This window comes from Erpetoichthys calabaricus, chromosome 2 (assembly GCF_900747795.2).
Source record: "Erpetoichthys calabaricus chromosome 2, fErpCal1.3, whole genome shotgun sequence".
Taxonomy (NCBI): domain Eukaryota; kingdom Metazoa; phylum Chordata; class Cladistia; order Polypteriformes; family Polypteridae; genus Erpetoichthys; species Erpetoichthys calabaricus.
In genome coordinates, this window is record NC_041395.2 from 212,806,559 (window position 1) to 212,820,039 (window position 13,481).

Consider the following 13,481-nt stretch of genomic DNA (forward strand, 5'->3'; position numbering starts at 1 on the left):
AAACTTTATATGCAGCTGGAATTTGCAAAAATGAATGTCATAACCATAATCAGAACCCTCAAAAACACTTAAAACAAATGTTTGATTTCAGAGAAAAAGAAAAACAAACAAAAATACTAAAAACCTATTTAGTACCCTACCTTTTGGCTCCAGAATAGCACAAGTTTTCCTCAAAGCAAAGAATCAAAAAGGTGCTGGAAACATTCCTCAGGGATTTTGGTCTGTCCTGGTTTGATAGCGTCATGCAGTTGCAGCATATTTTTCAGATACACTTTCATGCATATCTCCTTTTTCAAATCATTCCAAAGATGTTCTGTTAGACTGAGATGTAGAGATTGTTCAGGAGTATGCTGAAGCCACGGTTATATTTGCAGATTCCTGACATGGTTCAGTATCCTTCTGAAAGATAGTCATTTGAAAAAAAGTTTCCTCTGGCTTCTCTCATTCACAAGTTGTTTTCACCCTCAGAACTGCTGATCATTGGATGTTTTTTGTTTAATTCTGTATAAACTCTAGAGTGTGCAGTACGTGAAATTCACAGGAGGACATCTGTTTGTAAAAATACTGGAATTGTCCATCTGACACCAGCATTTGTATCACAGTCATGATATCTTAAATGATGAGTCTCACCTATTCTAAGCTTTGCTTATACTGAATTGCAGCCATTTGGTTGGCAGTATGAAGAAGAAGAGGCCATTTGTGCTTATGAGCTGGTGTGCCCAATTATATGTCCAATAAGTGTTTATGAATGTCACTTCTCCACTGTATGTTCTTTTTGTGTAAATGCATATATTTTTTTAACTTACGAGAAGTTGCGTCAGGTGAACAGCATCACTAACGTTTGAAAATAACAGGTTGAAGCTGAGTAAAATGAGTAACATTGATATTATAATACAAGTACCTTATGAAATTAGCAAACCCCAGTATGGCATACCTCATTTTGATTTCTTTATTCACACTACTGTTTATGAGCGAACTCAAAGTCACTGGGCCTTCCCATCATAATCAACACCTGGATGCCAGAATTTATGTGAATGCAGAGAGCTCCGCCAAATATGAGGGCACAAAATCTCCTTATTCCTTTGTTAAAGACAGCTATCATGCTCATGCAGACAAGCTACAGCTTTAAGACATTCAGGAACATACTAAAGCCAGAAATTTAACAGGTGACAAGCGAACCATTGCCTGTGGCTTGAGAAGTGCATTGTTCATGAATGAGAGGGAGTCATCTGGGCAGTAAAAAAACTAGAACCATGAATAGAGATAAATGGGAAATAAATTAGTCTTTATTTTTCCTCAAGTGAAATTGTTATCAGTGGCAAGTAGAAGATTAAAAAAACAACACGGCATTCAGAGAACAATCAAAGGTACCTTGATGGGCAAATTTGAATACATAATTCCAAATGTACCAAACACTAAATAAAACACCAGGCTTAGGCAGCTTTTTAAATGGCTGAACTTCTCTTTTATTCCACCAATCCCATTACATGGCTGCTACATAACAGGCGTTATTGAATTACAGAGTAAAGCTCAATTTGAGCAGGATTAGTTTTAAGAAAGGCGGTTGGCTAAGAAAATATTAATGGAGGTCCTCTGTAATTTTCATCCCATGAGAATCGCTAATGTGTCCTCAAACTCATCCACTTGACCGATGTGGTAATGATGTGTTTGAATTAGGGGTGCACAGAGCAGAGACAAATTCTTCATACTGACTCCTTTTTTTCTGCGAAATCATTCAAAATCCCAGGGGAAATGACATTTTCAAAGGAAAAGACAGAATTTAATTGACATGTCGATTCACGTGGAACTTGCTTAATCTGTGTTTATTTTTTTATGGACTTTTTATAGAAGGTAAATGGCTCTGTAACCGTTACTAAGATGCGAATGCACTCTCCACTAAAAGTTACTGACATGAGTGATTCAAATGGGACTAAAATTGCAGTAATAATTACTGCACACCATGTTCTGGTGTAAAAAAATAATTTTGGAGTAATTAATCACGGGTCGTGGTGGTGTTTGCATAAGCTGCCTGTAAACCGAATGGGACTCTTTACCATTTAGAGGATATGGAGTAAAGTAATTATTACTAGAGAACCTCTGCAATTTTAGATCCATCTGGACTGCTCAAATGACAGAATTTTACTGACATGTCAGTTCTCACAGGACTAGTTTATTTAACCTGTTTGTTTTTATGGACTTTTCATAGAATGTTAAAAGCACCGTAATCTTTACTGACACGTGAACATGTAGTCCATAAAAGTCACTGACATGAGCGATTTGGACTGGACTAAAATTATAGCAGCCCTCTGGTAACTATTACTAAGAAATACTTTATCTCACTTCCTGGTGTAAAACTAATCCTATCTGAATTGGGCTTGTAACTGGCAATCGTAGAAGCAGGAAACAAATTAAAGCAGATACCAGAACAGAACTTGACAATCAAAAAATTTCTAGAAAACCAAGACAGAAAGCAGGAATTAGAAGCATAATAGGAATTTATCAAATTGTGTATATGTATTGAAGCAAAAAGTTTTAGAAGGATGAAGCAAAAATAATAGTCATGAACAAATACAGTAGACATTGGAGACAAATAAACAGAAAAATGAGCTGGAGTCTAGGGCTTGCTTGAATATGTTCATTACAAATAAACGAAAGCGATAGTGGCATATACTGTATGATATTGCATGGCCAGAGCCATCCATTTTCTTGAACTACCATTGTCAAAAAAGGCTGCATGAACCCAGAGGTTTTTCCAGAAGTAAAAGGGCCATCAAAAGACAAACAAACACTCATGAGTAGCAGTCAGTCTAATAGTTGTCTTTAAACTGAACAAAGAATCTGAAGTGGAAGGCCATTTGAACAGGAGACATCATGCTGACTTCACATATGCAATACATCACCCGGGTTTAAACAATCTGAGGCAACAAAGCTGCTTAATGTGCTACTTTACCACTCCTTACTACAAAAAAATGTTAGAAATAATCCATCTGCCTGTTTTCTAACCTATCATTTGTGGAGAGATGGGCACAAAGCAAATCCCGGACAGGATGCCAGTGATTAGGAACAAACTGCATTTCATCATTTGTCTCCTATCCTATCTTTTTAACTACCGTGTTCCCAAATACAAACTTCATTTATGTCATCTCTGTGTTTAGTTTACCATCTAATCTTGCTGTTTCTCAGAGCCATTCAGTGAACCAGCAATAATTACAGTGTGATTAATTCCATCTCACTCAAGCGGCAGACATTAAGCTATGAAATACATCTGTATCTAAGTGGTTGCTTAATATATTCTGTGCAAATTGCAATGAGTGCCACCATTAAAATGAAAAGTAAACATTGATACGTGATAGGAGAGGTCATTTTTGTGTCCAGTATTGCTTGTTTTACCTAGTCCTATAAAGATGTCTTTTAAGGATTTTATGTTCAGGTTCATAAAGATTCACTGCACTTCACTTTGTTTTACTCCTATTCATTGGAAAAAGCTAACAAGAAATCACTGCTCAGTTAACCAGCCCTGAATAAATCAACAGAAGTTACTATGTTCTAAAACCTATCGTCTCTTGTATACAAATAAAAATGGTGTGCCTGCAGTATCAAAGTGTGGGGTGTCTTTAGGTATTTGTTATTAAAGTTAAAGTTAGAAAGGACAGCATTCATATTGCAGTTCTATTATGTTTTGTTCTGGCTTTACCTTTATATTACTCTTCATTACTAATGCAACAGTGCCGGTCTGGGGCCGAAGTGCAAGAAGAACTGGGGCTGAACAGCTTCTTGACTTGTTTTTTTTTTTCTTATTCTTCTGGCCCTGTTTCTATGGATGCACACACATCTTGAAGTGGCCATTTGTGTGAAGTCTTTGTCTATTCTTTATTCCAGTTACCAGCTTTTTAGTGCTACCAAGACACTCGGCCTTACGCCAGTTTAATATTCAGGCTGATGGCACTTAATGAAAGATGAGCACTTCACTTTAGAGCATTTGAAAAGTTTTAAAACTTTTTTACTTTTCATTTAGTTGATGATTTATGAATACAATATTTATTGGGTAGTTCATAGATTTGTTTTAAATATATTTAATTTATTCTTACATTTAAGGGGGTCTGGGTTCACACTTCCTTCCAAAGAATATTACTCCCGCAATAGCATGTTAATTCAAAACATTAATTTATAAAAGGTTAACAAGCAGAAACACCATAGAAAAAACACAAACCAACTTTGCTGCTTAGGTGTTCAAGGCTGGTGATGGTTTGAATCTCATTATAATTGTTTTTTATGAGTTGTATGTATTATTTCGAATTATTATTGAGTTTTTGAATTTATTTATCTTTATTGTTATGACTGTGATGTCATTCATTTGCCATTTTGTAGGTCCTTCTTGCTTTTCTTGCCACCATTTTGTTGAATGGTGTTGGCCGTATTACGCTCAGGTTGCTGAGTTGCCACGTGTGTGATCCTTCGTGTTGTTGTTTCCCATTATTGGATGTTTGAGTGTTTACCTGCCCTGACGTTGAGGTGGATGGGTGGAAGCTTCTGAGAACTGACCAATGAGCAGGAACAGGAGCACAGAGTTGGATATCTTGGGAGGAGAAACGTCTCATAACCAGAAAAACACAGGTTCTCACAATAGTGACTTGTCTGCATCATCCAGAGCTGCATGATCAAACGAATATTGGGTAATCATATTACGAAAGAGCTTTTAGCTTGCTGAAAACTGTATACAACCACAGCGTATTATCATTTTAAACTGGATAATCACTAGACTGCACAATTTACTTGAATAATAAGTCGATTTGGATTTTAAGAATGTGCTCAACCTATTACACAAATGTATTTTTAAATTTTCCTTTTGATTTATTTATGCAATACAATACTTACATAATCAGATCTGGACCACCCTGTATTTTTATTGTCATTTTCATTAGTATTTCACGCTGTTAATTTTCTGGTTTGCTTTTCTGCTACCATTTTGTGTGTTTCTTTATGGTCATAGCCATATTGTTTATAATTGCTTGAGCTGTGGCTACCACTTGACCAGAGACTCATCAGGTCATTCATTTCCTCTTTAGAATGACAGCACACTATCTGTAATTTCCAAGTTTATGGATTTTCTCAAAAACTCTTGTGCATTAGTTATTGCAGAAATCTTTTAAGGACCATAATACATTAAGACACCTACAAATCACTGAAATGCATAAAAAATAAATCTGTTAGTCCTTGTATTTATTTTTTAACCCTGCTTCTTTAATTCAGTGTCTGTCTCTGCACGATGGGCACAGAGAAAGAATCTACCTCATTTCATGGCAGACTCATGCACTCTGTTTTTCCCATTGTAGATACCTCTATCCATACATATCTGGCAAACTGTTGCAGTCAGAGTATACAGAATGTTTTGCAGCAATTGTCTCTAATTCAAATGGGAAAATGGAAGATGAAGTGAAGTGAAGATGAAGTGAAAAAAGGTTTTAGGAGAAGAAAAAGTGGGCATGAAATAATAAATTACTGAAAAGAGGGGGGTGAAAGTAAATCAGATACTTCAGACCAGAACTTGAACACTGTTTTGTGTATTCTTCATTCAGGGAAAATGGTATTTAGGATCAAGGTTCAAACAAGGGTAGTATATAAAATGATGGGTACTTTTATGTTTCACGTTTTGATCATTTGAATTTTTGGATATTAAAGAATGTTTTTAAAAACACAGTTCCACAAGATTGTTGGAGTATAAGAAAGTTCCCTTTGCCACACAGATTCAGTTAGTAATGGGCAGCAGCCACCTTTCATATATAAATTGTTTTGAGTTGACGTTGGTTTCCTGATGATGAGAAAGTGAGGAATTATCAAGAGCAGTGGATCTTAAACTTTTTTTCTTGTGACCCAATTTTGCCTGTTTTGTGTCTTCTAGACTCAGAATTGCCGCCAACTGTCATACCAGGGAGGGGAGTTTCACCTTTGGAAACTTGGCTCCGATCTTCATCACTTCTGCCTAGGGAATTGCGGACACGGGTCATAGCAGAGCAATAGCATTTGCTTAAGCTGCTAGACATTTCAGAAACCATATGCGGACTCTTTCCCACTTGAGTACTATTGTGATTCAATGACCCTGCATGACCAAAATTCAATAACACACGACCTGAAATGGGTTACAACCCGATATGGATTACAACCCAAAATGGGTTACGTCCCATTGTTTAAGAACCTGTGACCAGGAGGATGAGATAACTGATTTAAACTGAAATTCCCCCATTCTTTAATAGCAGCCTAAAGTTACAAATTAAAGAAAATGGTAGAAGTAGGATACAAAAGAAAGATAGTTAATGTTTGGAGGCCACATTCATCAGAAATAGCACTAAGTAGATGGATGCCTCTTCAAGCCTAGATTTGAAAACTAATAAGAGCTCTTCCAATGGCCCAGTTCTGGGATATAGGAAAGAGATATATAAGTATGCCACAATGGACAAGCACCCACTTGCCTTTCCACTTTCCACCATGTACCTGTACTGTCTACAAAAAGGACAGTCAATCCAAAAGTAAATACTGAGGGGCAGATAAAAAGAATGGAGTCAAAAGGCAAAGCAAGGGGTCAAAAGCTTGAGACAAGAATACACATCACAGCCAATTCATGAACCAAAAATCAAAGTTAAAAAGGCAGAGCTTTGTTTCAAATAACCAGTAATGAGAAATTCAAGAAAAATAAATTACTATGTTTTTGTCCAATCTCTGATAACCAGTGACGTTTTTGGAGGTAAACATTATACAGGCACACCCTCCGGATGCATCCTGGGGTACAATGTCATGGGAACGGCTGACACAAACCCAGCAACATAGATAAACAGAATGAAAAAAATTGGATGTGAGCGTCAGTAGGCTTTGCACCCTAGGAACCAAGTTACCCAAACTACTGGCATAACATTTCAGTAATTATTTACCGCTCTGATGCTGATCTTTCTGATCATAAAATAGATAGATAGATAGATAGATAGATAGATAGATAGATAGATAGATAGATAGATAGATAGATAGATAGATAGATAGATAGATAGATAGATAGATAGATAGATAGATAGATAGATAGATAGATAGATAGATAGATAGATAGATAGATACTTTATTAATCCCAAGGGGAAATTCACATACTCCAGCAGCAGCATACTGATACAAAAAACAATATTAAATTAAAGATTGTAATAATCCAGGTAAAAACAGACAATAGGTCTGTTATGATGAATTTGATGAGAAGAATCGATAATTAGTTGCAGAATTACAATATTTGAGCGTTCCTCTAGAGTGCCTCTTTCTCTTGCACGATTTGGCTCAAAAACTAATCAGCACATCATTATCTCATAACCGGTTTTTAAGTTTCGAGTTTGGTATTTTTCCGTCCAGCCATTTTTAGCTCTAGACCGTCCTCAAGAAACTGTGACACCCAGACACACATACGCACAGACTGACACACATCCCTCATTGAGATGTCCAATTGTTTTCGATATCAGGGGACCCTAAAGTGTTGAGATCCATTGAAAACCGGAGATCGAAATTTTTGATGAATCCAAACCTTTCACTCCCCCCATAGATGATATGTTATGGTGGGGGAGGGCGCAAAGCAAACATGTGAATTAAAAGTAAACTTTTAAAAGGAGGCTACAATCTAGAAGCAATAATAGAAATAGATTCACTGAGTGTTAAAACCCACCCTAAAAGACACCAAGATAATTTTTAAGCTTCAGGGAAAGCAGAGAAAAATTAAAAAGAACTCAAATCATTACAATATAAATTGCATATTTGATTAAAGGCCCCATATTTATAGATTGTGACCTAAGTTTAACAGCAGTGAAGGGGAAAGAAGAAAGAGAACTAGGAAGTACATTGTAATCTGAGTGGCAGCCATTGCAAGGGCTCACGGAGGTGGGCATCTACTGCCAAATAGGACATTATGTCTAAGCACAGTGACATGATTCAAGGTTTGGCTGAGATGCTCCATGTTCAGGAGGAAGCTTTTATTGTCCCACAAGTACGTAGATAATGCTGATCTAATGCTGGAGCAGTACCATGTGTGAAGAAAATATTCCAAAAGCTTAACTGGTTAAAGAAAATTGCAAAAATAAAACTGAAGAAAAAACACTTTGGGTATCGCTTAGTCTGTTCTTACCACTCCTGTGAATCATTGTATCTCAGAATTTACTGGGAATAAAAGGAAATATTTTGCCAGTTTTTTAAAAAAAGTATTCAGAAAATGATCCAAAATAAATGCCTGGTTCAAATGACATTTTAAATGAAATGGAAACAAGATTGAAAAATTCACCAAATGATATGTTGTCTGAACACCATTGTTGCCTCATGAGTGGTGGTCTATCATGTGACACTGACCACCTAATGAGAAGAAATGCAGAAGCATTTCTAAACTAAAAGGTTAAGAATGTGGCGATGACTGATGTGCACAGGTCCCAGACTAGCCACATCCTTTTTATCTATTTGTCATTGTACAAGCCAAATACCCACTGATGGTCACTTTGAGGGCTCTAGAAAGCACAGCTAGATTATCTGTGGTGACCACAATGGTTGAAATAAGGTATGAGGCAAAGGTAACGTCAATGGCTTCCCTCAAAGGTGTTCTTCACTCTAAGGGTAGAAGTGAAAACTGGGTTAGAGACGACACCCTCAAATGTCCCTGTAGGACACCCACCATGCTCGTGTGCTTGACAATGTGTATCTGTTACTGAAAAATGTAAATCCCATTAACTTTTGATATAGATAAAAAGGTATACCATTTTTATTAATAGAAAGTCTCGACCTCACTTTGCATTAAAATGGTTAGAGATATCATTTTGAATAGTTCCAAATAGCCTGCCTGGATGGCCAAGTGCTTTGGTTTACTGCCTTGTTTTGTGTTTTTGTACGTGTCTGCTGTGAAATGATTCTATCCCTGTTTAGTTTTACAGTGTGGTTATTTGAAAGTATGAATGCCTGGTACCTCAAATGATTCACTACAACTCTTTTCATTAGTCTTTTATATTTTTCAACCATGGCTATGATCTTTTCTTCCCCGCATGCTCCAGAACTAAGATACTGTGTAAGTTAATTTGGAACACTCTAGTACGTGTAAGCAGCCATCTGTCCATCTATCCGTCCACTCTTTTTCATACCTGCTTTGTCCTGGTAAATCTCTAAAAAGAGCAAATTGCTGTCTGGCCTGGAGTCAGGACTGAGGCAGGAATATTCTTTACAGAACAAACAAGCACCCACCCATGGTCACTTCCAACAGAGGGAACATTTCTTCTCAAAGATTTTGCTTTTTTAAATTGCTTGTGTAGGCTGTTGCATTGTTAGAGTGGGATTACTATAGTATATTTTATGCTATTCTTTAAGTTGGCTGACATTTGCAATCAAATCTAATGTCCATTACATTTTGACTTTCTTTAATGTTCCAACAGAGATAATAGACAAGGTGATTCTAGGAGAGCGACCACACTTCCGCCCTTTTGTGAGTTCCCTCTGCCACACGGAGGAGCTTGGGCAGCTAATGCAGAGGTGCTGGGCAGAAGGATACTTTTGAACGACCTGAATTCAGTCAAATTAAGATTCTTTTACGTAAATTTAACAGGTAAAAACTTTATCAAAGATTCTGTTAACTCCATTGAAATTAAAAAAGAAGGAAATATTTCTGTTCTTCAGTGAATTAAACATGGAATGCAATTATATTGAGGGCAGGCCCTGACTTCAAAAAAGATTCACTGTTTCACATATTGTTTCCTCTTTTTTTCAGGGACATCAGTACAAACATACTTGATAATCTACTTTCTAGAATGGAACAGTATGCTACCAATCTGGAAGAACTGGTAGAAGACCGAACTCAGGCTTACCTAGAAGAGAAGCGCAAAGCTGAAGCTCTTCTGTACCAGATACTGCCACAGTTCGTGAATAGTCTCTTATGCATGATGGATTTTTACTGAAGTTTTTATATTTGTAGGGTGACATAGGGTCAGTACAGTGGTTGGCATTTACAAGTACAGCCTTACGGCTTCAGGGCCGTCAGTTGATCATCTCACCTATTCATGGCTTGGATTGAGTGTGAACATACATACCATGTCTACTTGGGTTTTCACTAAGTATTCTGCCTTCTTCACACATCCAAAAGAAATGCTTTGTTAATCATATTAACACATCATTAAGATAAGTTTTAACCAGTGTAACAGAAAAAAAGAGCACAACAATAAATAATAAATAGGCCACCCCATATATTTGGATGCAGCAAGATTAAAAAAACACGCATTTATTGCAGAGTCATCTCTACAGATGTGAGTTCAAAATAGAACTGTCCCACTGTTCTGGTTTGGCCCTTCTGACAGGAAGAGGCGGGTCCCAATCTGCAGAGTGAGGAAGAGAGAGAGGCATTAGGATACAGCACTAACACCTGGTGCAACAGTAGAACTACAGTCACTAGCGCCCTTCAGCTGTCCCCAATGCACCCAAGCATGACACCAGCTAGTAAATGCCAGCATCCTAAGGCTTCTATGCCATTGTCTATTAGTAAAATCAATTGTCCTTCCAATACGCAAGCATGAAATGACACCATTAATTATTTTGCTGTCTTTGGAAGCTCCCATGCTGGTTTGTTCACATAGATTCTTAATAACAGTGCACCATTGCCTTGCACCCTGTTGTTGAAACTGCAGAGCCTGCTGGGTTATTGAGTGTTTTTTTTTACTGAACTGCTATGGACAGAATGAAGCAAGGTATTTGGTGGTATTTTTGATTTTTAAGAGTTACCCTATTTGCTACTCAACATTTTTCTTGCCTTTTACAAATTTTCAGATTTTTTCTGAGTTCTACTATAACAAATCAGCAATTTACCTCTCTAAAATATTTTCTTTGCTCCTCTAAAATTACCTTTATTCAATACAAAACAAATTACTTAGCAAATGCAATATAAAACACATACTAATGTACAAAAACATATTTATATACAACTGTATATGTACCAAAACATTATCAAAGTCTCTTAATTCATTATGAAGTTGTGAGGGCATCAGTGTATTGTGGGACACACTCATACTCACAACCACACCATACTGTATCATGTATGTATAGTACATTATCTAGGCGTATACTTGTACATACTGTGCATCTATCTATCTATCTATCTATCTATCTATCTATCTATCTATCTATCTATCTATCTATCTATCTATCTATCTATCTATCTATCTATCTATCTATCTATCGGGTGGAGTGGTGGCTCTGAGGCTAGGGATCTGCGATGGCAAATCAGAATGTTACTGGTTCAAGTCCCGTAAATGCTTGAAGTGACTCTACTCCATTTGGCCCTTGAGCAAGGCCCTTTTGCAATTGCTCCATCCTGGGTATGATGTTAATCTGCATCCAACCCTGCAAGCAGGTCCTCCAACAATGTATGTACAGTACATTATCTAGGCATATACTGCGCAAGTATCTATCTATCTATCTATCTATCTATCTATCTATCTATCTATCTATCTATCTATCTATCTATCTATCTATCTATCTATCTATCTATCTATCTATCTAGTGGAAGGAAACACAGACAGATGGACTCAGAATGTCCACAACACACATGTTTATTATGTTCTGCTTCTTATACATAGACAGTAGAAAGAGACAGACATTTTTTCAGACACAAGTCTATAGCGACACTGGCCTGCCACAGGAAGAGTCAGGTTCAAGTGGGCGGAACCAGAAGTGATATCAGTGGCCTCTTGTCATCATTCTTCATGTCTGGAGGCAAAAGGAAAGAAGCATTAGAGACAGCACCAACCCTTGAATCAGGGTGGAATTACCACTAAAAGAGCCCTGAAGTTGTCTCCTAAGCACACAGTCAATTCTTATTGTAATGTGTATACTTATGTTCCTGAAAAATCCTGCAAATACGGAAACCGCACATACTAAAGCATTGATCCTATGGGAAAAAATGAAGGGAAGACAGAAACACCAACCCACGGAGCCAAGGCACAGTAATGGTCCTTCCACAGATTCATCTTTGGAAACCTTGTTACGACTTTTACTGCCTCTATTGTCAAGTATAATCGTCTTCTAGGTGTTCTTCCAGTGGTCGCGATTGACAACAGCAGAGACTGATACGAAGGCCTCACTAAACCATCCAATCAGTAATAGAAAAATGTGGCGTATACAAAGGGCAGGGACTTAATCAGTGAGATCTTAAGACTTGATATTATTGGGAATTCCTCTTTTGTGGGGAAAAGCTGCAAGCTCCCTGTCCGTATCATGAATGGGTTCAGTGGCCTTGCCACTTGGTGCCAGATAGACAAACGTCTATCCATTCAGTGTAGTATGTATGTAACCCTGGACATCTAAGGACATCATGGTCCTGTTATTGCTCAATCTCATTTTTCATTGCAGTGCAACTGGCCTCTCATAATTTTTTTCTGCTGCACATGACCACAAATTGGTCAGTGTAGACCTCATGTATTGTGAAATTGGTTACACATTTGTAATAGTGGATAATGGAATCATTGGGAATGGAATTCACAAATAGTGAAGATTTACTGTATATATATATATATATATATATTGGCTCCAGCAGACCCCCGTGACCCTGTGTTCGGATTTAGCGGGTTGGAAAATGGATGGATGGATGGATATATATATATATATATGTGTGTGTGTGTGTGATATTCCTATTAAGAGAAACACAAGTGAGCAATGGCTGCAGGTTTTCATTCTACTCCTTAATTGCTGACCAGTTTTTGCTGCTAATTAACTCTTTTTCCCTTTCATTTTAATTGACTTGTTTTTTAAGAAATGTTCCCCTGAATTTCTTCATCATTTCTCTGAATTGCTTCATTTCTTCCCTTAAATGGCACTCAAACAGAAATGAAACGTAAGGTGAGTGAGCCAACAGAAGACCAACTAAATCAGGGCCTCAAACTCCAACCAATTTCATTTCACCCAGTTGCTTAATTAGGAGCTGATTCTTATTGCTAATTAAACCCATTCTTTAATTCCATGGCTTGTTGCTGCTCACAATGTGCAATAGCAGACTTTTTCAGAATGATTGGTTTTCTGTTTTCTAAGAGCGCCGTTAAAATGTTTTGTGGACCTGAGCAGATCAGCATTCCTGAGACCTTCATCTTTCTTTATTATCAGATGTTGTATGATGGACAAAGTTTGCTGGTCATGTTTTGGCTCATTTTATATCTCATCATTGTTTGACTGCTAATTAAGGAAAAAAAATAATTGAGTGGTCTGAGTCTTCAAGAACAAGTCAATTAAAATTAATTCAAAAGAAGTTAATTAGCAGCAAAAACAAGTCACTAATTAAGAAAAGGGTTAGAATGAAAACCTTCAGCCACTGTGGCCTTCCAGGACTGGAGTTTGAGACCACTGATCTCGATGAAGTTCACATACACAGAAAAAATGTGTAAACTCCCAACAGAACGCACCCTAAGTGGGAACAGAATTTGAGACCCTGAGCTGTTAGATGGCTTCTGGAC

At 37.3% G+C, this 13,481-nt stretch overlaps 1 protein-coding gene across 1 annotated transcript in view; it reads left to right on the forward strand.

Moving 5' to 3' along the window:
* The window catches only part of LOC114645534 (atrial natriuretic peptide receptor 1-like), a 378,498-nt gene that overhangs the window by 352,511 nt on the left and 12,506 nt on the right, over nt 1-13,481 (forward strand). Inside the window, 3 exon segments of the mRNA XM_051923089.1 lie at nt 9,426-9,535; nt 9,537-9,595; nt 9,758-9,904. Coding sequence (XP_051779049.1) covers nt 9,426-9,535; nt 9,537-9,595; nt 9,758-9,904 — 316 coding nt within the window.